This window comes from Sander lucioperca, chromosome 6 (genome assembly GCF_008315115.2).
Source record: "Sander lucioperca isolate FBNREF2018 chromosome 6, SLUC_FBN_1.2, whole genome shotgun sequence".
Classification (NCBI taxonomy): domain Eukaryota; kingdom Metazoa; phylum Chordata; class Actinopteri; order Perciformes; family Percidae; genus Sander; species Sander lucioperca.
Genome location: NC_050178.1, coordinates 38,253,931 through 38,279,767, shown reverse-complemented (window position 1 = coordinate 38,279,767; position 25,837 = coordinate 38,253,931). Strand labels below are relative to the sequence as shown.

Here is a 25,837-nt window from a genome sequence, read left to right as displayed (position 1 = left end):
TTGAAATGGATTGAATGTAATGGACATTACATTACAGTAACTTTATTTTACTATTTTACAATGCATGGCTGATTCCTATTTTTGTTTTTTGGATGATAGTTTTATGATTCACTCTAATGAGCTTTCCTATCTTTGAATTTGACATGTCCAATGACCTGCATATGGTCCTTATCTATGTTTGTGTGTGTGTGTGTGTGTGTGTGTGTGTGTGTGTGTGTGTGTGTGTGTGTGTGTGTGTGTGTGTGTGTGTGTGTGTGTGTGTGTGTGTGAGAAAGAGAGTACAGTATGTCAATCCATGCACATGCTCATACATTCATACATTAGGTGTGTCTATGTATCTATGAGTGTGTGCGTTCGTACATATTTTGGCTCTACATGTGAAGCTCTTGATGTGAGTTTAGTACACTGTGTTTGATTTCTTGAACTCCAGCATTCCTCCAGCACCAGCTCCAAAGGAATAAAGTGGAGGTGCATGCTAAAATGTTATGAGTGTCCATCGGGAGCTTTTCCAGCTGGATGCAAAACCCTGACAGTTTCTAGTTCTGCTTTCGCTCCACTTTATCTCCAGTGCTTGCTCTTTTACGGGGGAGAAAACATTAGCAGAGGGAAATCTCACTTTCCCTTTGACTCACTCCCTGAGTCTCTTTTCCTCATGCATGTGCCTTGTTTTATTTTATTTTTTTTAATGTGACAGTGTTTCCGGGAGGAAGAAGCCGCGATTGCAGAGCTCAGTTCTGTGGCAAGAGGTCCCCTGCGCTGTAAAGGAACTGGACGCACATCAGAGGTAGTAAACATCTGCTAGGTAGTTTAGCTCTGGCCGAAAGCTCAAAAGGCCTTTTGTTATTGTCTACCAGTTTTCCAATAAACAAATGCAGATAAATGGATATTTTCAATACACTATAAATAAGTCTCTATCTCACTTACTCTATTTAATACATAGAGAATTCAGTCTGAAAAAATGCAATTCGTCATCCAACTTCTTACCTTTAAAGTGCCCATATTATGAAAAAATCACTTTTTCTGGGATTTGGGGTGTTATTTTGTGTCTCTGGTGCTTCCACACACATACAAACTTTGAAAAAAATCCATCCTGCTGTTTAGAGTGAGATACGGTTTCTGTTCAAAATCGGCACGGCTTGTGACGTCACAAGCCGAAACAAGCAGGCTAACCGCAACCAAAGCCCGTCTACGGAAAGCCGTTCCACTCCCTATTAAGCCCCATTGTACCTACTTTGGTTGCAGTTCCACCAGAGTTCCTCCGGGGGTGATCACGGTCCAGTGCAAAATGAATGGGACCCTATGGAGTTAGACGGCTAAATTTGTCTCTTTCGCCTGATTGTCGATGAGAAATCTCAGATTTGATTGTAGTTTTTGCAAGTTCAACATGGATTATAGGTCGAAAGTTGAATGAACGAGTACTTATGCCCTTTCGATTTGTTACAGGTTGAGTCGTTGTTGCCCATAACACGCTAGCATTCTGCTAATGAATGCTGATTGGTCAGTGAAGGACTGATTACGATCAGAGATCCCGCTTGACGGCATCCGAAGCAGAACCAGAATGCCAGAGTGAATATTTCGGCGTGGTCTTTAAAACATTAGCAAACCTCTTTCTAGCACGTGTATTGACAGGGAGAGCCTAACCTGTCTGCTGTGTTGTCGATGCCTCGAGAGAAAAAAGGAAGTGACTCAGAGCTCGCCGTAAAGCAGAATCTCTGGCCGTATATGTGTATGACGTCATTGACATTTTAAAAGGCTTTTTAGAACAAAAAAGCCACTTTAAAAAAATCTAACACCCAGCAGTGTGTATTTTCTTAGCCTCCCCTTTCAAATGCAACATTCAAATTACTAGACAAAAAATTATATCCTGAGAAAAGTGGATTTTGAGGGGTATAGCTCCATAGAGTCCCATTCATTCTGCACTGGCCTGTGAGCGCCCCCTATATGGAACTCTGGTGGAACTGCAACCAGTTCAGAAGCCGGAAGTAACGAGAGAGTGGAACTTCTTCCCTTATTAGAAATTCTTTGCCGCAACCATTAGCTCATAGCGTTAGCGTTAGCGTTAGCATGCTAACGCTAATGCTAACGCTAGCATGCTAACGCTAGCATGCTACCTCATTCTTAATAGCAAAGCACTGCTACAACACACACATGTTCACCATAATCTACAAAAGAACTACTTCCATGTGTGCCCTCATTTAGAAGTCTCCCAGCTAATCCTGACTTGTAACTGACCAAAGTTGTAGAAACAGCCTTTCTTTTACTGTCTATGGAGCTAGCTAGCTGACATGATCTACATCTGAGCTACTGCACATGTGCGAGTGCAATCAAAGATAGTACAGAAGAAGAAGAAGAAAAGAGGTCTCACTCTGTAGCTAAAACAGAGACCAGCTGAAAAGAGGATCTGCAGCAGTGAGAGAGAGTGGTGCAGTACAATAAAAATATGGTGTTTTTTTGAAAATTAAACCATGTAAACCTATTCTGGTACAACCTTAAAATACAATTATGAACCTGAAAATGAGCATAATATGGCTGCTTTAAAGAGTCCTGTAAGTTTTTTTAATTGAGGATAAATTACTAAGAAATACTAAAATCTAACAATAAAATCCTGTTTATTACATTCCATATTTGAATAAGTTGAAATAAACTCTATTCAATTGGTTTAAACGGTCAAGAGATTCTTTCCAATTACGTATGAGTTATGGCCCACAGCCCCAGGGCTGAGTAGAAAATGGTAAAAACTTTGTCTCTGCGGTTTTTAAATGTTTAATGCCCCATGGAACCCTGAATGTAAAAGCTAAGTGCGTGTAATTTTCTTAATGTTTTACTTTGGAGGTGATGTAGAAATTCAGTCAACTCCTGTGCAATCCCTGCAACAGATTTTACATACTTTTAAACACATCCTGCATCCCCAACAGCCCGATGGAGAAGGCAGACACACAGATTCAAATACACACATGCACACAGCCCTCAGCGCTGCTCTGTGGGTCTTAAGTGTGCATAACATGGCAGCCATTATCCTATTAGCAGCAGCAGAGGCCTAGGGGCAGGCGGGGGAGGAGCAAAGAAACTGGCATAAAAAAGGAGGTACAGTCAACAGAAGGAGGTAAAACAGCAGTCCATGTGTAGAAGGAGGGAGGCAGAAATTGGTGAGGGAGGTATAAGAAGAGCACAAGGGAGGAAAACAAGCTGACATAAGCTTAGCAGCTGTGGCTAAAGCATTGCAATAATACCATTAGAATTGAGCATTCTAGAAGAACCAATACAGAGATTAATAAGGAATGGAGGTGTGTAAGAAAAGAGATGCAAAGAAATGGCATGGACACGACTTGGAGACATGGAGATGATTCCAAAAATAGCACCAGGATATGCTCACAAAATTTTCAAATAGCCACTTGGATAAAAGCACCAGGAGACATGCTGCGTGAATATCATTAGTACTGCATTAGACATGCATTTGAAAGCTCTTTAAAGTACTTATTTTCTGTTTGAGCTTTAGCAACAGCCCTGCCAAGCTTGATTTGGCCAGCATCAGTAGATCCCAGCTCCAAAATGAATCTCCCCTTTGAACGTCCCAAATAATTGACTTCTCCAAACGCTTCGTTATAACATGCTAATTTCCATTATGATTGATTAAACCAAGCTGCTCTTCTTCTCTGTCAAAGACCAACCCCAAGAGCTCTGTGCACAGTGGGGGCATAACGATGGGCTTATGCAAACTCTGTAGCCCTCCCTTTTTCTTCCTTCCTTCCTTCCCTCCCTAACTTCCATTCCTCACTTTCTCTCTCCGTATTCAGCTACCCTGTCCAGGCTCTTTTCACAAAGTCTCTATTGAAGCCCGGGAAAAAGGCACAGCAGCAGCTGGCCACTCTTTTCTCCAGGGCAGGTATAGAGGGGCTGGAAGCTCTCTGCATGAGCGAGTCCCACTCCTCCAGCTCCATTCAGCTCTGCTTTTGCCTCCGCTATTCACTAAGGCCCTACTTTGTCAGGAGCAAGAGAGCACAGAGAAAAAGAAGGGATCGCCCTTTTCTCTCTTTGTACTCCACATAGCTATACAAGCGTCCCCAAAGCCTCTGCTAATGAGTTGGCCTCCGCAGTGTAGTGAGTGGAGAGAGAAGCAGGTTTGCGAAAGAGAAAAGGTTTGATTATTATGGGTTCATTCACCTCACAGATGGAACGTCAGGCTTGTGTTCATTAGCCTACTGGGTGGTTTTGCTTTTTAAGTATGTTTTGTGTTGTATGCCTGCTTTAGAATATTTATAGGGAGAGCTTGCCAATTAAAGTTTTTTTTATTGAATGTGCAAGTGCAAAGGCAGTGAACTGTTTTATTGAATCACAGTCATTTGTGTGGTTCAGAGGAAAAAAACCTTTGTGTACAATCAGTTCGAGAAAAAAACAACCTGTGTCTCTGAACCTTTCCTCCTTTCCCAGTGGCTGGTAAGCACATGCACGCATGCAAATATACATACTGCAGCATCAGTTAACACATAATCTAACTGCCATTTCTCCACAGTTAATAATGCACTTAAGATAAAGTAATGATGCTGAATGAATTGCTTGTAAACATATACAACGCACACCATGGAGAGGCCATATGGTCCACCATGCAGTAAATGGGTATCCGGTTACTTCAAATAAATTGAATTTTCCACCTCTGGCCTGTGGTGCCATTGAGTGTGTTTGAAGACCTGATTGAATTTAGACTGGCAGACCGTTCTGATTTAGCTGGCTAATTAAAGCACTCAGTGGATGTCTAAACCCTGGGCCTATGTGTAACCGACCATGAAATGTGACGGGTCAAAGGTCTAGTGATTTTATATTTCACGGGTTTAAATAAAGTCATTTTAAGAGTTCAATGTGAAACAAAATTGCTTTTCTAATCTTTTAGAATAAAACATGCATGGTTGAGTACAGAAAGGGCACCGGGTTCCATAATTCTAGCAGTGATAATTATATTCAATACAACAATAAAAGCTGTGTTTAAACCCCTTTAGACACTCAAGAGAGGGCAAGAGGGAGAGACAAAGACAAAAGAGAGAATGAGATCCTTTCTTGGTACAAATGCATTCACACTAAAAACCAAGAAACAAAGAGTGCTGGCAGACAAAAAGCTGTTTGGCCGCCGCAGCCATGCAACACAGAAGTCACCTTTGAAAGAATGAAACAAGCACATTCCTTGCCTAGCACTGAACAAAAACTGTTCCAGGCCATCACTTCTTTTATGAAATATTCTATTGACAAGGCTTATTAAAACAACCATAGCCAAATACACAAGAGAGTCGCCCCTCCCACCCTGCCTGTCAAAGGAGCTGTAAACCAACAAGCTACGGCTTCAAGTTTGTCTTCGCAGGGTGAGGATGTGAGCAATATAGACACAAGTAAACACCTGTTGAAAGGACGTAGAAACTAACTGCCATATTGGCCCAACTTTCAACAATGCATACCTTCATTGCAGCTGACACTGTGGCTTGAAGTGTAAGCATAACAGACAGGGTGAGCACCTCTTACCACACCTACCTCGTGATGGAACAGGTTGGGGAGCTGGTATGGTTTGTCTCTGATCACTTGCTGTTAGGCCGCCAAGCTGCAAGCCTTACCTACTGACAGGAACTTGGCAGAGCACAGCTTGATTCACTCTCCTCATTAGACAAACATTGATGAGAAATGTAAATATTAGCACACACTTTGAATATAGATAAAAAAAATAAGACAGGGAGACGAAAAGCCAGAGCTGTGGTGTTTGGACACCTGCAGAGGATGTTGCTGTGTTGAACACTAACAGCCAGTCCAAAGTTAGGCCTCATCATAGCCATGACCTGGGTTACATAACTGTTTATCGAGACAATATAACAATGTATTTAATTTAGGGCTGTCAGAATTAACGCGTTAATCGCGATGCGATTAAGGGTCGAGCATAATGCGTTAATTTTTTTTAATCGTATTAATTGCATGCCGCCATTTATTAATTTATTTTCACTTCACTCGACTTTGCGCCGTGCCTAACAGGCTACTATTTTGCCGTACTTTCTCGTAACACATCCTGCTGCTGCAGGTATAGCAACGCGGATTTCGGTGCCTCATTCCGGTGCCACTGATATGCCTGCACTTCTCTCTGATGCTCTGAAAACGGACGTTACAGGAAACAGAAACATCGCTGCACATGACGCTAGTTAACACTACACTCGACAGCAGCTAACGTTAGCCTACCGCTAGCTAGTAGCTGGATTAAACACGGTTACAATGCTGACAGCTAACGCTAAACGGTGTAAAGTTTGTCTGTATTTCACTGTAGAGGATTCCGACACCGGGATGTAACAATCTGCAGCTGCTGTTGTCGGAAAAACACAGACGGTGCGTTCAATGAAACTGGTAATTTACAGCTTTGTGGTGCATTCAAAGTTGTTGTTAAATTCAAATGTGTGACTAGATTAAATATATAATAAACAAATATAAATCTTAAAATCAAGTTCATAAAGTCACTTTCTTTGCATTCATTTGATTCCCAATCAAGATACACTGGTAAGAATGGCTTTCCATTGTTAATATGTACTTAAAAACTGTTCTGAAATGCAAAATAATAGAATTTTAATCATGTGATAAAACATGCAATTAATCGCGATTAACTATAGAAATTCAACGATTAATCGCGATTAAGAAAATGTAATCGTTTGACAGCCCTAATTTAATTATACCCAATACAGTACAATTACTCACTGAAAAGGTTTATTAGATTACTTTACCAATCACTCAACAGTGAATTATTGAGCCATTAGCTCAAAGGTGCCTAAAGCTGCAGACACACTGACCAGACGGCCGATCCTCGGCAGAAAAGGCAGTTGGACTGATCAGTCTCCCCGAGTTGGTCAAAAAAGTGCCTCGGAACACACCAAAGTGACAAGACGTGTCTCCATAACAGCAGGCGGCGCTAATCTGTATTGTCGCCCAAAAATGAAAACCGGCAGCTGATTGGACGAACGCGTCACGTGGGTCTGGTTTCTCCGGAAATTCAAAGACAGACTGTCATGGTGGCTTGTTCAGAATACAATCTCATATTGTACTAAAATAGTTAACCGAAACGTGTTTCTGAAAATATTTTAAGCGAGAAATAGGCCATACAGTTGCTGAAGGTCAGTTTAAAAGATTTTCGCCAGATTTTGAGAGACTCTAGTCACGCTCATTCCGCTCCCCGTTTCCGGGTTAGCACTCCACCAATGAGATGGGTCATTTGAGTCTGACTGCCGGCAGTGCCCGCCGCGCTGATTATAGATGTCAAATCGGCCAAAATGAAGGCCGACGGCCCCTCGGACGGACGACGGCACGGAACACACCGAACAGACTCGAGTCACTGACCTCGCCAGACTGTCCAACGGCCGATTATCGGCCTCGTGTGTCTCGGGCTTTAGACAACTCCAAATCCTCCCAACACGTGCTTTATTTAGAAGAGGTCGAAATAGAAAATGAGGCATTGTGGTTTAACGAGTAGTCAGTTTTGGAAATATGTGGTGACCATAAACAGCTAGCTTAACATTAGCCCCCATGCATGCATGCAACGCTCCAAAAGTCCCGTCCTCACAGTGAAGCTACGTGGTTTACACACCCTCCGACTCTGAACAGAATCAGGTAATTACTAAATGTAGGATTACCAGTGGGTAGTTTTAGCAAGCCACCCTGTGTCATGGTTATGGTTATCATGCGTCATTTTGATTGGCCTAACCAATAATTTTTGTCATGTTAACTACATGGTTAAAACTGCGCCCGTTACGTTAAATAGAACAGTCACATGATTCAAATTTCAACAGCGGCCACGTGTTAAGGTCACATGTTATGGTCACGCATAAAACGGCCACCATGCTGCAGTAAATAGAACAGTCATATAGGTTGTTTTGGGAGTCATTGACAATCAACCTGTTCTGTCGTTTATGTATGGCAAGCTCCCTGTACGGTTGGTGACATGAGAAGAGGACCAGAGCAGGCTAGCCCCCACCATCGTTTTTTGCTGGTAACCCAAGGCATTCAGGTTGTGCTGTGGCTGTTTTTGTAGCTGGTACAGCAATAAAGGCTTTGTGAAAATTAAATCACCTAGACGTAACAACAAATCTATTTACTAGTACTACCTGTGCCGTGACACCAGGAGTTGCTTATCACTCCACTTGCCCATGAGGACTATCTGGCTATACTTGCATGTTGTCCTCTTATATTCTCTCTTTCTCTACATCGGTCTTGTGCCTCCCCTCCCTTGGAGGCCACGCATTACGCCACTTAGCAGGCAGCCTGGTATCAACAGAAATGCCCAAACTATTTCTGTTTCCTATTAGCAAAGCATCTCCACGCTCCTGCAACACCCGTTAGCCATCCTGTCCCAGTATGATGAGTTGGCCGGGTTTCACGCCTCTCCATTTTATAGTTGACGAATAGCTGCAGCAGATGGTTTCTTATCTTTGAAGATTCCAGTAAGACGAGCGTGATGAATCGCTTCAGGCCTTATGCATCCATTGGCCCTTTTACCATCCACATCACAGACGCCATCACGTTACCCCCTCCAGCACCAAAAAAAAGGTGAAATGTGAACAATATGTAGTTGACTCCAATAGTACACCTATGAACCGATTGCTTTAACTTTTCACATACCAGTCCCAAAATCTTCAAACATGTCAGCATTGACACTTTCACTCCATCCCAGCTGTGTAAACGCCAATATGGTTGGTGTTAAAAAAACATCTATACAAAAAAAAGACAAGGCTCATCTGGTGCAGTCATTATCCTCTTTGCAATGCACTCTCATGACAGACCCACGTCCACTCTTCTCATCAGTCACAACTTCACACAGCAGCACACAGGAGAATGGGTGCGGGGCGAGTATGAAGTGTAGACCAGTTATGGTAGCAAAAGCTGTTAATGCTTTCCTTACTATGTGAATTCCTCGTAGGGCTCTCTGTTTCTCAGATTATAAATCAATCCATACCTGGGGAGAAACATTCCCTTTAGGATGGTGCCATGTGAAATGTCTGAGCCCTCAAGGAAAGAAATCAGTGTCTGAAAAGACTTTGCACACTTTCACTGCTCAGTACCATACATTTATGACAGATATAACAATACAGTGAATAAATACAGTGATAGAACAAAAATGTGCATGCTCAGTAAGATAAAAAAAAAACAATGACGGCACCCATTATGTATTATGCGATGATAAATATACTGTTATTTCGCTGTGACAACACATGTAAATTACACACACTAATGTGAAAAAGCAATTCTTTGCTTTTTTTAATTACATCGGTGAGACACTGTCAGATGAACTACACTAAAACATTTGCTATCAGTGGGAAGAAACCTTTCAAAACAAAAGGTAGAAATTTTATTTAAAAACATGTGATTATAGATTACATTTTATTCAAGTTTATCTCATTTTGCTAGAGGAAACTGGTTTATGTTAATTAGGCTACTTTCACAAAGACAGCAACAAACTTCATCCACAATATGCAAATATTTCTCATGAATCACCCTTTAACCTGAGCTTGGTGTATTGGTCAACATTTTAACCTGGTATTTGCCTGCTGCATTAGTAGTTATTTCTGTGCCAAGTCATCTAGAGCAGGTCATCTACCAAATAAATCACATTAAAAGACGTGTCAACAGTCCCCTCAAAATAGACCTCCAGAGTACCTGGTCCACATACCCTATCTGTCCAAGGAACATCAAAATGCAGGGTTGAGCATACTCGGAATAGCTGCAATTGTAGACCTCCTGTCACTTGTAAACTTGTACTGAAGATATGGTAGGGTATATGTACAGGACACAGAAGACCTGAAATAATATAGTGAAAATTAAATGGAAAGTCAATCTTATTATCAGGCGAGGAGTCCAATACTATCCATAAACTTGGGAATGAGATGTTTATCTCAGTGCTTGAATAATACTACTGTACATCAATCAAACCATGCTAATTGAGAAACTTTATATGTATTTTACACATATTGTTGTAAAATTGATATATGATGTATTGGTAAGTGCACATTTGATTAATATATATTTGACCAAGGTATACTTTGCTAAGAGGATATTCTTTTTAAAGACATTTTACAGCTCCAAACAATTCTTAAGTGCCAAACTAATAAGATTTCAGGACAAAATTTAAAAAATTGGTTGTCCTCCATTACTCAGTTTTAATCACTAATGAAGTCATGTTTTAACAGGGTCTCATTTCTCAGATATTTCCCTTGCTTCTGAGAGCTGGAAGCCTCACCTGAAGGCTACTGAGCTCACTCACACACACATGGTGCAATGTGAAACCTTCGCCTATTCACTAGGAAAGGAACGAGGAACTGTGCCGCTAGAACTGCCTGCAGTGCTGCAGGTGTGAATATCTGTGTCCTCACTACCGTGATTAATAGCAACGAAATCTGGGACTTCTCCCAACACCAAGCGATCACAATGGCTCTGACAAAGTCTATCAATACCGTCTGTCAGTGCCAGGGGAAAAAAAGTATTCATGCGGCCAGTTGGCTGACAGGACCACTGATTTATCACAGATGTGCATTTCTGAGACAACGGGCGAACATGACTTCAACATTTGGGAAGAATTGTGTGCTATCATGTGGCCATTATAGGGCATGCTCAAATGGTAAAAAGATCAGTCTAGATGCAAAAAACACAGAGGCATGCATGGGTGTGCCTGCACACACAAGTATACACCTAGTTAGCACACAATTATGAACACAGATTCTCAGACACACCTGCACAAAACATCAAATTTTGCATACTCAGACATTGGTGAAAGGAGTACTTGAATCCTATACTTAAGTAAACTTGCATTGCCTAAATATAAAAATACCCCATTACAAGTAAATGTCCCATATTCAACTTTTTACTTGAGTAAAAGTATCATCAGCAAAATGTAATATTCAAAGGTAAAATAATTCAATATGTCATTCATTATTAGCCCTGTGGTAAATATGGTGCCAATTTGAACTATTCTTACACATTAATGCATCGCAACGCACGCACACACACACACGCACACACACACACACACACACACACACACACACACACACACACACACACACACACACACACACACACACACACACACACACACCACTTTTTCTTAATAAAACGTGAACTAAGTACATTCAGAACTTCAGAATGTGGCAAACTGAACAGTTGGTGTGCACATCAAATTAATTAGATGTTATATATACGTATATAATACATCTATTTCATATGTGTATATAGACTATATATATATATATATATATATATACATACATACATACATACAAAACAGCTGATTAGTGTGGTTAAAATAATTTGTGGAGGCACACCTAACACTAATTGCTTGCTCTCTCCTTCAAATTTCCTGTGTTCATTGTATTTCCTCTCTGACTCTTTTCTTTTACATGTAAATCTTGAGTCTTACTAACAAACACTTTAAACTGAATTGTTATAGCATTCACACCAATTATGTTATTATGGCTTGTTATAATGCGATTACAGAGCTTGATCCCAGTGATTTGTCTCTTTAAGAAGCAGTGAGAGTGAGAGGAGGTGGTGCGGTTTCACACCCCGGAGTGGGAAACATAGGCGGGGCCAGCAACCGCTGACTGACAGCCGCTCAAAGGCTCTCCAACTCCGCGTTGCACGGAGAACCCGTACCGACCAATGAAATTATGATTTGACCCGCCCATCAAATCGTATCAGCCAATCGCTGCGAGCCATAGGAGGACCCTGGACTCGCTGTTGTGCCTTCCAACGTGGGACTACGGAACGATCACCCAGAAAAAAAGGAAAAGTAACGCAAGAAAGGAAAAAACTCATGGTGGTGGTACACAGTCGGAAGGAGGGGGGACATTATTTTACTATTAATTGGATCGTCGAGATTTTGTGACCACAGACTGCACCTGATAAGCTGTCGGTTGAGTTCTTCTGGAACGGACTGTGTGTATTTAAAAGTTGGATTTATTCGACTAACGTGAACATTACAGCGGCGAAGTGCTGGTGAGATTTGGACGGTATGCAGCGCTCGGCTTGAGAGACCAACGCTGGAGTGTCCGGCACTATTGCTGCGGGTCTTAACTTATTTGCTACATCTTCAACTGTGTAGTGGACATTTTTATAACACCGTCAGAAGTCACCGTGCAACGGACGGTTTTGCTAAGTTTCAAACATTTTGGCAGCTGCTCCGTTGATCAACAGTTAATTTGAGAGCGATCACAGACGCACTGTGTCCTTTAACATTTTGCTGTTGCATGTTTTCAAACATGTCACCAAAACAGTTATCCTATCGAGAAAGTAGTTGTTTTAGCCCTTTATGAACCCACTATTTCAACTTTAAGTTCAGGGCGATATACAAGTTCGCTGTAACATCCTTTTTGCTGGTTTATCTGTGAATCACCTTTGATTTTTAGCCCGCGTCGGACACCAGTGGAGAAAGTTGGACTGGGAACTTGTCTCCTAGCTACATGACTGTGACTGGGATGGAAAACGTTTTACCGCACCACAGTTGTTTATGCTAGCCTCTGTAGTACAAGAAGACAATTCATGTGCTATAAAAGGCATTCAGTCTCTCCAAAGCTACATTAATATTCCACTTTGTGGGTACGAGAGAGCTCAGCGGCCGCGCTATTAATACTGGATACAAAATGGCGGCGTCCCTGGGACGTTTTGGATATCTTTCTTGTTGTGTTTTTTATTTAATTTTGTCGGTCGAACTATTTATCAGTTATGGATTGAGTTCAGACTTGCCGTGTGCTCAGAACTGTACCTGCAACGGAGATTCAGTGGACTGTAGTAACCTGGAGCTGACAGCTACGCCTCTGGACCTTCCAGTCCGGACTGTTTCCTTGTAAGTAAAGCGCTCAGTCGCCCTAACCTATTTATTGACCAGTCCTTAACGGGGTAACTATGTTTGTAAAGAAAATGAAAGTGCGTAATAGCATCGAAAATGTGTGTCAACGGTATAATGAATTAGCTATTCGGCAGTGGACCCCTGTTGATACGGCTTTCTCTCAAAAGTATCTCGTCTGAGAAGATTTTAGCTAGTGTTTATGATTTCAGTTGCATAATTGGCCATCAAGTGCAGCAGGGAGAGTGAGGCCAGCTCTCATGTTTATTACTGCTTCATAACAGCAACTTTGAGTACGTTTTACAAATAAAATGTAACTTAAATCAACTTTCCAGTGGGGACACCCTGTTACCGTATTAATGTCCCTGCACCCCTTTCTGGAAACTAATGGAACAACAAACCACCTGCACTGTTTGCTACATCACGTTGTAACGTGATTAGGGTTGTTTATGCAATGCATTTAAGTTTTCACATCATCTTTCACAACAGGCGAAATGGTTCCTTAATACATTATTCTAGTATACATTGTCTATGTCAACTTATGTGATGACACTTTGCTTTTTTTTTTTTTTTTTTAACTTAGACTATCAATGCAGCAATGTTAATGCTAGTAGACATAATGGTGTAAAATGCCTTGTGCTCACGCGGCACATGGAAATGTTATAAATATAAATAAAAAAAGACCTCTGTATTGGGTCTTAAAATTATGCCGTTAGTTTGAAAACTCTTCTTGATGTGTCAGACTTTAATTGCCCCTTAAACAGTTCTCTTTTAAAATTCCTAACATAATTAATTTATTTCATAATGTGAAGTTACTTTACCTTAAAATTAGATTAATGTACAGACATATTAAAGGCCATGACTCATTATCTTTTGCAGTCAGTAGATTTTGATATCATTCCTAGTTGGTAGATGATACTAGACGTGCATTTTAATGTGTCAAAATGTATTCACGTTTCCAATGTTAGAATGAACAAACGGTCCCCTCAGGGTGAGTAAACAAATAGACCCAAACATATCATGACAATAAACCTCTTCTTCATTCAGTCAGATTTATGACAGGTATTGCCATAATTCCCGTTTCTGTGTTTCTAGCCATAGTTCACAAATTACATTTCTTGTAAATTAAGCATTGATTCCTCAGGATAAGACTGGCAACAGTTGAAATGCCGTGTGCCAGCTCATTTAGGAAATGAGCCAATTTGGGATATTTGTTTTATAGGAAATCCTCCAATGTCTGGGAAACCTCAGCACTTATCAAGCTGAATGACACAATTTATTTACAGACAACACAACTCTGTCCTCCCAATCAACATTTTGGCTCTCCCCTCAATATATTGTAACCAATGTGAACCCTAAGTAAATCCTTAGTGACCATTGTGCATCATGTTACAAAATCTTCAGCATCTGTCTGTGTGTGTCTGTGTGTGTGTGTGTGTGTGTATGTGTGTGTTGCTGGGAACGTGGAGGTAAGACCAAAGTCTTCTCTGGCTCCCAGGTTCCTATGTTAGGCAGTTTATCTTCCCCTGGGAAGTAAGGAATGCAACTTTTAAAAAGTACTCTAAAAACATGAATAATGGCACTTGTGCCCGGGTAGCCTCCTTGCCCTGAAGCACCACTTAGCCAAATTCAAGTGCTTTATCATGCAAGTACGCAGGCACACACACACTGCTCCTCCTGTCCTCATGGGGCACACACTGCTCCTCCTGTCCTCATGGGGCACACACTGCTCCTCCTGTCCTCATGGACAAAGGACAACTACTTTGGGACAATTGTCCCATCTGAAACAGCTGCTCTAAACCTTTTTGGTCCTGTAAAGATAGGGTCCTGTGTGAGCCCTGTCTCGATCCGAGTCTATTTCTGTTATCTCGGCCAAACCTTATCGGTCAAGATTTAAGGACCCGCAATCTTGTTGTTTTCAAAAGGATTGCTTTATGACTTTATAATCTTTTAAAACACCTAGGTTGCATATTGCCACACTACTTGAGATAGTTGCATGATGTTGGCAGGTAACTCAAAGGGAACCAGCTCTGTTCCTCCGGGGTCTGTAAATGAGCCGGATTAGCAGATGATTACTGTAAACCAAAAAAGACAAGTATGGACAATTTCACTTGTGGCCCAGTGTGATCCCATTATAGGGTACCATACGCCAAGTCCTGTCCGCTTGAGTGAATGAAATTACTTTTTGTGTTGTGGGTTGAAAGTTATTCTAGTTTGTGAGTGCTTCCTTTGCACAAGAATGTGTGTGCTGGCTGTGGGTGTATGTTATTCTCAGACGAAAGGGTAACTAGTACGAAATGACAAGTTGATGTAGCAAGTTATAGTACAGTGCAAGAATCATAGCTTTATCCTGTCAACAGAGCAGTTTCAGTTTCCACAATGCCGTGGTCTTAAACAAATTCTGTTTGTCCGTCTCTACCTTGAGACATCTGAGCCAAGTGAAATCGACTGTCTGTGTTATGTTTACCCCAGGGAGGGAGCAGCAGCACCAGCAGTGGTGATAGGGAAGACAGTATTGGTGTGTGTCAGTAAGCACAAGTGACCTAGGCCAGCTTTCCTTCCTCTCTCTTCTACATAATGCCAATGTAAGGCTCAAAAGAAAAATCTCAGTAACCTTAAACACCTGTAGGATTTGTCTGGTAAACAAGCATCTAAAACACGCGTGACTGCAGTTGTTAATCAACAAGAAACCCCCCCCAATTAGTTTTACATACGCGTGCTTTGTACAACTACTTACAGTCTATGTTCTGCTTTGCTGTCCGTAGAATTATGGTAGTTCAAGGAGAAAAGATAAATCCAGTTAAAAAAAAAAAGATTTCCCACCCTTTTGTGTGGGTGAAGAAGGATTGCACTGTCATGTATTTACTGCAATTATCTTTAAACAGGCTCTTAATTGGGATTACAGTAATGAACACAGCAGTAGTAGGCCTACCTCAGGACCTGCATTTATACAGCAGAGAAATAGTCCTCGTATCTCAGCATGTAGGAGCATTGCACAGCATTTAGGACTTTTGTGCAGGTGGAAAATGATTTTGCTCAAATATTCTGTGGAAATGGAAATATCAGAACAGAACAATACTTGGCACATCTATTAACATGAGACAGGTGTGTATGAGAGGGACGAGTAGGTCAAAAGTTGCAAAGTTACATCTGTGATATAGCGGCTTTAAGCCTCTGCAGTCATTCATTTGTTTGTCAAACATATCCATTGCTGTTTTACATCAGTGCTTCTAACATTTAACAAACTGACCACCAGTCTCAGATGTCTGTCCATTGTTTGTGATTGATGAATAGCCTAATAACATTCAAAGCAAGTTTGCTCTCAAACAGTCACATATTCCCTCTTAGGAGTGGTGCCTTATCTTATTTGCAGGCAGGGTAATGTGTATAAAAAGCATTTTGCCCACAGTGTCACTGGCATAATGGGATTTTGCAAGTAAATAAAAGCATGAACATTACTAATTTTGCTGGTGGAGATTACTGTGGTTGGATAGAGATAAAGCAGATACACAGTGTCTGTTTGCCAGTGTGTTTCCATTTTCTCTCATGCGAGATTGTAAAATCCTTTTTGTTTTTAATTGTTACAGGGTTGTTTTTATGGGGTTTGTCTTTATTTTCATTAATTAAAGTAGAGTCCTTGCATCACCAGCTTGCAGCCACTCTGGTGAAAAGCAAGAAGAAGGGTGATCTTGAATGGTCCACTTTGTAACCCAGCATTTCACAAGTGGTTTCCCAACGTGCTGGCCATAATGCATGGTGTACACCAAGCGTTCTTCCGCGACTCAACCCCAAGCTGTAGCCTTAAACCTCACAGTACAGCCTTATTGGTAAACACAACCCCCAACAGTTGGTTTTGCCTTCTGCCCTTAGGAAATGGGTTTGTGTTGGTGGTTTCCTGACAGGGGCTGGGAGCTCAGCTGGCTGGTTGTGGACTGGTCGGCAGAGGGGGGTGCTACAGATCACCTGGCCTGGGGAAATATGAGGGGAGGTGGGTGGAGATTTTCCACCCACTGCATGGAACTGTTTTGTCAATGTCACCGTCTGCTGCTGCTGCCTTTGAGCTGGTTCCACTAGTTGGTGAAAGTCCTGTCAGTGGTCAAAAACCTCAACCACTGTCACTCATGTTGCAACACACTGAAAAAACCCAAAGGAAATGAAATATTACAGGACTGTCTGTTTGAATGTCACATATTATCAGACACAACTCCTTTATTTTTTTAGGTACTGTTTATCAAGTAAAACAGTATTAATAAACATGCAAAAATAATTTGCCACAGTAGGAATATGCTTGCCCTTGGTACAGTATTTATATAATGGTCATTTCTACTGTTGGTACACTTGAACTTGATAGAAGGACTAATGTATGAACACTAAACTGAGTGCAGAAATACTTCTTCTGTTGCTTTAACAGGTGAACATTTCAGCAGTTGGGGCAGAGATGCAGCAGCACTCTGCAGGGCCGAGCCCCTTGTGGCTTCTAGGGCATTTCTCGCTACGCAGCCTTGTAATCTTGTGGTATTGGGAGTAATTATACCAACTTTGTTTATTGTCACTGTTTTCCTAGCCTTGTGACTCGCATGTCCTCTTGTGCATTTTTCAAAGTCAAACTCGAGCACTTGGAAGGGTTTAGGATGATATTATCATTGGCACAGATTTTTTATCAACTGCTTTTCACTTTTTCCTCCTTTATCAGTGTGTTTGGTGTTAAGCTGGATAGTAAAAGTACAGGGAGTTGTTATATGGAAGTTTAAAGCTAGCGGCAGTCTAATTTTTTTTTATTGAAAATGATCCTCCAACCGATTGAGATGATTCATGCACAACATTAGCTGTGAACAAATTAGGAAGGAACAGCTATGGTTGAGCCCCTACTCTAATAACAACAGATAAAGTCTGACATTAACATGAAGATATGGAGTGAGCTCATGGCCTCGCACTGGCTTTAATGACAATCAAACAGCTGCTGCCACAAGTCATTCTACAGGAATCCAGTCAGCAGAATAGATGGCCCTTTTGTGAAGACACTTTAGGGCGCCAAGTTTTTTTTTCCACCTTTCCCTCTCCCCCGAAGTCGGTGTCTACAAAGTGGGCTTGATCGATGAATCATCTGTGGATTCTCTACATCTGGTAAGCGTTTGGAAATCTGGAGAAGATGTTAGAAAAAAAAGCGTGACTTGGACAGAGAGGGAGAGGTACTGTGCAAGCTTCTCCCCAGAAAACAGGCAGTCCTTCGAAAAAAGAGTGGAGCTTTGAGTGCTAAGTTGGGCCAAACATTTTTTAGTCTCTGTACTTTCTGATACTGTAGAAAGGAAAGGAGCATCAGAGCTCCACTGTCTAGACACCCACATGTAGCCTACTTAGAGTCCACTATTTAGACACTTATTTCACCACTGGCTGGAGTGTAATTATTGCCGAATTTTGCTCTGCTAGTATAATAAACAATAAGAAGGGAACAAATTGACTAATGATTCTGTCTTTTTCTTTGCTTTGAAGTTGAGAACATAAGGGCAGCTGTCTGCACAGTACTAAAACAATAGCCCGACTAAAGAGAAGTATTTATGTTATCCTTTTAGATTAATTAGGGACACTCATTTCCTTTTACTCATAATGAAGTAGTCTGCTGCCATTTGTAACAAATGACATTGTTATCACGCCAGAATCCAGTTTTAAATGCAGGAGTATGACTCTGTGTGTGTGTGTGTGTGTGTGTGTGTGTGTGTGTGTGTGTGTAGACAATGTGTGCACATGCATGTATGCAGCGTGGACAGCAAGTGTTGCTGTGCTTCTCATCTGGAGTGCCCAGGTTGGCGTCGTTGGGCCCGGCCGTGGGTTCATGCAGTGCCTTGGGCTTGAGCAGACCCTTTTCCCAACCTCCTCCCTGTTTGTTTGGAGTGCCTCGCTCCTTCGACTGCATCAGCCCCAAACCAGCAGCGTGAAGAACGGCGGTGCACATGGCCCCAAGATGTGGCCCGCCTTCCTGCCTCGGAAAACTTCAGAAACTGAGTCACACTCCTAGCCTCACTGATTTCAAAGGCTGGGGCAACTCCTTTGTTGAATTGTGTGTGTGTGTGTGTGTGTGTGTGTGTGTGTGTGTTTATCATTTTTTATTATTGCAAATCTTGTTTGTCAGCTTATGCTTTTAACCTTGTCAAAGTTGATAAGATATTGTTCTGCCGGTTTCCTTCCTTTGTTTGAATGGTGTGTAAAATGCTGGCCTGGAGATGGTGTTGGCTTTGCTTACACTCTCACTGCAGTTGCCCGGCTATAAACTGGCCCTTAATCACAGGAAGAGTGCCGTGTATGTATGTATGTGTATGTATGTATGTGTGTGTGTGTGTGTGTGTGTGTGTGTGTGTGTGTGTGTGTGTGTGTGTGTGTGTCTGGCCCTCTGACACTCAGGTTATTATTTGACTAGTTTTATGATGCTCTGAAATCGACCACATTAAAGGGCCTTTGTCTCCCAGCTAGTCTACAGAAGGCTCATCACTGACATCACTTCACACTTTCAGCGAGCAAAGTTCACACTGTTTTTATCTATGGTAGAAATGGTAAAGATAATGATGATGTATCTATGTATGTGCAAATCCCTGCACCCCCCCCACCACCACCATATCTCCTCTCCCCCCTCCCCCCCACACATACACACACACACACACACTGTGTGCTGACTTACAAGCATAGTGTCATATGCTATGACATCACTCCTGTACTCCCAGCTTTCCTTTACTCCCACAGCACCCATAACAGCTATTTTTTAAAGCTTTTAATGAGTTTTATATGTCAGATCAGCTACATGGTCCAGCAATGACGGTCTACTGCAGGCGCTGAGCCCTATTTTTCTTCCTCAGACAGTTTGCTGAGTCAGGCGAGCCTTTTATGAGTCGTCTTTTGAATCCTTTTTTTTTTTTTTTTTTTCCAGGCAGGCTCAGATTAGAGCTAATGATTGAGATTGCTTATGTATCCTTCCGGTAGTTGGCTGATTGTCAGTTGATTGATTTTTGTTAAGCCTATAAAAAGATACATGCCCTTCAAAAGTTACTAGGGTCACACAAGTAGTAGCATTTGTTAGAGAGAAGACACACCAGCCCGATAATCGGGGCGTCGGGCCGTCGGGCCTGGTCCGTGACTCGAGTCTGTTCAGTGTGTCCCATGCCTTCGGCCGTCCGAGGAGCCGTCGGCCTTCATTTGGGCCGACCCGACATGTTCAGTCGGAGACAGGGCAGTCGGGACTCACCCGGAAACGGGGAGCGGATGAGCCTCTCAAAATCTGACGAAAATCTTTTAAACTGACCTTTGTCAATCTGAAATGAAGACAGATTCAGAAACTGCATGGCCTATTTCTCGTTTAAAATGTTTTCAGAAACACGTTTCGGTGAGCTATTTTAGTACAATATGAGATCGTATTCTGAACAAGCCGCCATGACAGTCTGGCTGTGAATTTCCGGAGAAAAAAGAACCACGTGACGCGTTCGTCCAATCAGCTGCCGGTTTTCATTTTCTGGGAAATAATCAGACTGTTAATGGAAACAATACAGAGCAGCGCCGCCTGCTGGTATGGATACGTATTACGTTTCGCGCACGCGCAGAGCGTACGCTCAAGTCGGCGTCGCCTCAGTGTGTTCTGAGGCATTTTTTGGACCTCGGGACCCGACTGATCAGTCTGACTGGCTTTACTGCCGACGGTCGGCCCATCTGGTTGGTGTGTTAGGGCCCTTAGACTGACTTTAGCATTTGTCTTTTTTGTGGTATTATTGTGCTGCAGCCTTGCGTTTAACATTTCTGCTGTGCTCCACAGAGAAGCTTTTTCCTCTTGATATTTAACAGTCTTTCAGTGTTTGTGGTTATTGTTTGTATTGTGTGTGTGTGTGTGTGGGGGGGGGGGTTCGGGTTGTGGCGGCTGGGTGGGGTTGGAAGGTGGGAGTGTAACTGCACCTATTTATTTCAGACCAGCCCTCTTTCCAGCTGCCCTCTTGTTTCCTGTCACTCCACTTCTGCTGACACAAAAGAGGTTATGGTCACTGTTGTGCTCAGTGATGGCCAGCAGGAACACAGCTGAAGTGTTGGCTAGTGCGGTTTAGAACAGACAGTAGGCTAAATGTTATTTCATGGGGCCTGTTTTTTTTTTTTTTTTTTTTTAAATAATTGTGAATATTTGTAATATAAGCAGTTTTTACTTGAATGTGATGACTTCTGAAGAACTTTGTGCTGAATGGAGGCTGGAGTGTGCCGCCAGAATAGTTATAGAATGTTTCTGTGGTTAGTAATGATTTTTTGAATGATTGATGATTGATGATAAATGACTTGTAAAACAACTGTTAGTGCAAGAGTAATAACATGATTGTTAATTTTTGATTATTCTGTTTAATTGTCTTTTTAGACCGTGAGTAATCTAATCTAAGATTTTAAAATGAATATACAAAATTCTCACATGGCTGCAGTGCACCAGTCAGAACAGCTTGTATTCAGTGAGAAAGTACGTATTTGGCACAACACGCAGCCTTGAATTATCACACACTTTCTTTGGTTAAGTACCTGGCAAAGAGATCTTTTGATTTTGATCCTGCTGACTAATGTCAAACAGTCCTGCCCCTTTGTACAAACTAGTTGTACCATACAATGGAATGCTGTGTTTGAAGCATTTAGCCAAACTGCTTTGTGGTGTTTGCCGTGGCTAATCACAGCGACTGTTCCCATCTTAACTATATCCTTTTCTGGCTGGTTGAATCATAAAGGTTATTGTGCCATCGCTGGTTTGTTCTCTGCACCTACTGTCGAGCTTGACAAGTTATTTGGAAGATTCTCATTCTTCTTTGTTTCTGCTGATGCTGGTCTCAACATCTTTCAAAGTCAAAAACTTTAATGACTTCAAGGCTTCTTCCAGAAACAGCATGATTGTAAGGTTACTTTCTGGAAAGCATTAACCACACATAGCACTGGAGTCCCTCCTCCAAACCCTCCTTCCATGGGGCAGGAAGGGAAACCGGCGTTATCACCAGCTTCATACAGTAGGTGTGAAAATGCTGTGATACTTATCTTATCTGATAGGCAAGAAAACTGAGAGGGAGAGAAAAAGGCTCAGTTGCGTAAAAACCATTGATGACTGAGAAAGAGGCACATGCATGCTTGCATGCTCACACAAAGGACCAGTTTTGTTTGTTGCTGTGGCCTTTAGCACCAGTACGGCAGGTTTGGCTCTCAGACGTGACTTGTTTTCTCTCCTTAGTCATCTCTTTGTTCTGTTTTCCCTATTTCCTCCACCTTAAAATGCTAAAAAAGAAAGAAGCTATTTGAAGGTGGTGTCCTGGATACATCTTTATTTGCCTGTAATGCAAGGTTCACTACTAGTAAAATCTCTTGACCGGTTTTGTGCCAGAAGCAGGTTGATAAAAACTACTGATTGCTCTTCCAGATGACAGCGCTCTCCCAAGTTAATCTTGTCTGAGCTGTGTGTGTGTGTGTGTGTGTGTGTGTGTGTGTGTGCGTGTGTGCGTGCGTGCATGTGTGTGTGTGAGAATATACGTATCTCCAAGCAGAGGCGGCCCATAGGAAAGCTGTGTGATTTTTCACTTACAAGGTAATTGCCTCCTGTTGCAGGGGACGACAATTTAGTGATCTGGGCCGTGATGGGAGGTGCCTCAGTAAATGATCATAACATAGACGCACATGCACACCTCCCTGTCAGGCCTGTGTCTGGAGGGCAGATACATGCTCTGCTATTATCTCGTCACACACACACACACACATACACACATACACACGGGGCGGGAGAAAGATTCCGGGAGGGAGACTGTCATTATCTGCAATCAAGCACAGAAGACAAGAAAGGAAAATCTGTCAAGTGAGATTGAGATTGATAGGCATAAATAGTATTAAGAAGTGGAGTGTGTATGATGTTAGACAATCAGTCTTTGCTGTAGTGTTGACCCAGCCTCCTCACATTTGCTTTCTTAATATCCATTCCTACTTTCTCTAAACTAAACAGCGTCTGCCACAGAGTTCAGCCCCTAAACCCCCCACAACGGTCTTTTAAGGCCAACGGTGAGACAAGAGGGTGAGGAATGTGTTGCATCAGGTGAAAGTGTCCCCAGTGTCTGGGAACAAGCAGCCATCTCTCGGCAGGCTTGTGAAACATTCCTGGGCTGTCTCTCACGTCTGGACAGAGGGATAGAGGGACGGAGGGGTGGGAGGCAGACGGCACAGAGCTGTGGGCTCTCTTTGTCTGGTCTGGCCTGGCCTAACCCCACCACAAAAACACAAACGGCACTCTCACTGCAGCCTCCTCTCTGCCAACAGGCAGGCTACATGCCAGCCAGGCAGAAGGTGCGTGTGACAGAGATAGCACTTCTTTATGCGTGAAATAAAGTTGATTCATATGGCGTCGAAAGCTCAATCTGAAATGCAGATGTGTGTTAGTTGCACACACATAATCCCTCCTTCTCACTCACTCTCTGTCGGTGGTAACGCTATATCACTGGACAAATCACTCTGTAATAAGCCTCTGTAAAAGTCAAGTGCCTGCCAGCTATTAAATACACTGTTAGCCTAAAGTGCAAATTGACTGTTGCAGATGAATGGCCTGTGGGTTGTGTTTGGAAAGTGAGCCAGGAGAGTAAGACACACTCTGTATCGATAGTATTGATCTAGCCCTCCTTGAAGGCCAGCTGAATGGATGTACTGCAATGTTTTCAGGCATACTTAATATGGACGGATGAGGCTGTTGAGAGAAATAATTGTGATTGATCAGGATCGTTATTTGAACTACTGAAAAATGCCTATGACAATAAAAGCTATGAAAAATATTGTTGCACTGCTGATATTTTGATTTTTAATTTTTCTCCCTTGTGTGCTGTTAGACATATAAGGATTCAAACTACTTTTTAAAAATGTACATCTTTTCTTTTTCCAGGAATCTTGGCCACAACAAGTTGACCAACATCAATGTTGAAGCTTTTGAGAACCTTCCCAACTTGAAAGAACTGTAAGTAGTCACTGACAGACAGAGTTGGGTTGATTTTTGGTTTTACCGGTGTACAAGCTGAAACAAGTGTGATTTATGGCAAACCAGCAAATTAAAAAGTAGACTATGTCAGCACAGTACTGTTACCTTCAGTGTAATGAAGCTTCATTTCATCTAACTGGAAGCTTAGCTCACTAAACTTTTTAAGAAGCTTGTTGAAAATATGATTTATATTGAGGCAGTCGACAGTGACTACCTGAACACTTTCTAATGGACTTCCCTAGATGTGTGTATGGCCCTGTTAAGAGTCTCTTTTTTTCTTTGTTGTGCATGTTTAAAATGTTAAACTCTAGATAATTTTGTATTTCATTTTAATCCCTAAGTGTCAGTTGCGATACATTTGTATTAATGACTAAATTCTGACTAATGTCCATGGTTGCCACTCTACTTCCTAGTAGCATCCTCGTATGCGTTTCTTTGAACTAAGTCCAATTGTGAATAAAGTGGTGGTTTTCTATATTAAGCCTCCCCTCCACCACCCGATACTGTGGCCAACGCTGGCCTTGTAAATATTTTATATGGTGAGGAGAGGGCTTGGCTCTGTGTCACTCAGCGCCAGTACACAAGACACATACACACACACACACAAGCTAACTGTTGATACACGCAGTGGTGACATCTTTGGCAGGCTGGCCGGCCAGTCATACGCTCCTCGACATCTGTTTTACTCCCATGTTATTTTTGTTTTTTAAAGGATGACTTGCTACCTGCTCTGCGGCAGACGTGACAAGTCCTGTTTGAAATCTTTTGATTTATATTAAGTTTGATTGACTTTAAGCCTCATGTGATGGAGCATGTGACACAGCCCAGACGACACTGTGGCATCTCAGCTAGCATGTACATTTTGTATAGAAATTATAGGTACAACTTCAAAAATATTGGGTGTAGATTTAGTTTGGTGCAGCTATTTTTAAACTTACATTGAAGATTTAAAATAAGAATTTAAATGTTTGTTTATTTTTACCAGTAAGACTGGTGCTCCTAATTCTTTCACTTTGGAAGTGTCTACTACTTGGTAAAATGCCTCTGTTAAAACCTCTAATCTCATAACAAAATATTCTCGTGCATGTCTTTCTTCAGGGCACAGTTTTGTTCTCTAACCCACTACTATGTGTGTTTGTCACTTTCAGGCGGCTTGACCACAATGAGCTGACCTCCATACCAGATTTAGGACAGGCTGCTTCCAAGATTGTATCTCTCTACCTGTGAGTACTGCCCCATTCACTGCTTAACACAGTGCCAGAATGATCTGGCTCTCCATTAACTGTATTCTGAGGTCATTGGCCTCTTTGAAATGCTCCTGAAATAGTCTCCTGACATCTGTGGAGGGTGCATATGCCTTTGCATCTCAGAAGTAATACTGCATTTATGTGACGTTGGCGATGAACTCTATTGCATTAAACTATATATAAAAAAAAAAAAACTCTCCACTTGAGCTCTTTTGGCGTAAATGTGGAGCTCTGTCTTGAGCGATTAGTATGTGGTCAAGTAACTGACTAGTCTTATTGGCTGGCCATGTGGTCCTGTCTACAGTGAGTGTTGCTGGCTGCTTGGGAGTGTCAGCTCGTATATAGTTCCAACTTGGTTGCTCCCAGTTGTGAAACTGTGCCTGTGGGAACTGCCTGCACAGGCATCCAACTGGAGATTTACTGCCCTATTTGGGTAGGGCGCGTGTGCGCTTGTGTATATCTCGGTAGTCCATTCTCCAGTCTCATTTTTACACTGTTGAGGGAAACTCATGGCAAGAGAAATGTAGTTTGGTAACTTTATTCAAGTTGTCAGTAAATGCAACCTCTGATGGGAAATATACAGAAATGTATCATGTGAAATATTATGATTAAGGTGGTGCGCCGCTGCAGAATGAATATAGGGGAAACACTGCAGGTGAAGTTCATAATACTTTTTTTAAGTTGGGAGTTACATTTCAGGAAATAAACTAATAATAAAGTACTGCTACTTAAATGGCTAACACCATACTTACA

General features: G+C 41.9%; 1 protein-coding gene across 1 annotated transcript in view; it reads left to right on the top strand.

Annotated features, from left to right (window-relative positions):
• The first annotated feature begins 11,744 nt into the window (after window positions 1–11,744).
• The window catches only part of lrig1 (leucine-rich repeats and immunoglobulin-like domains 1), a 38,054-nt gene continuing 23,961 nt past the window's right edge, over window positions 11,745–25,837 (top strand). The window contains exons 1-3 of the mRNA XM_031278025.2: window positions 11,745–12,841; window positions 23,745–23,816; window positions 24,986–25,060. Of these exons, the coding sequence (XP_031133885.1) occupies window positions 12,639–12,841; window positions 23,745–23,816; window positions 24,986–25,060 (350 nt within the window). The 5' untranslated portion in view covers window positions 11,745–12,638. The remainder of the gene's footprint in view (window positions 12,842–23,744; window positions 23,817–24,985; window positions 25,061–25,837) is intronic.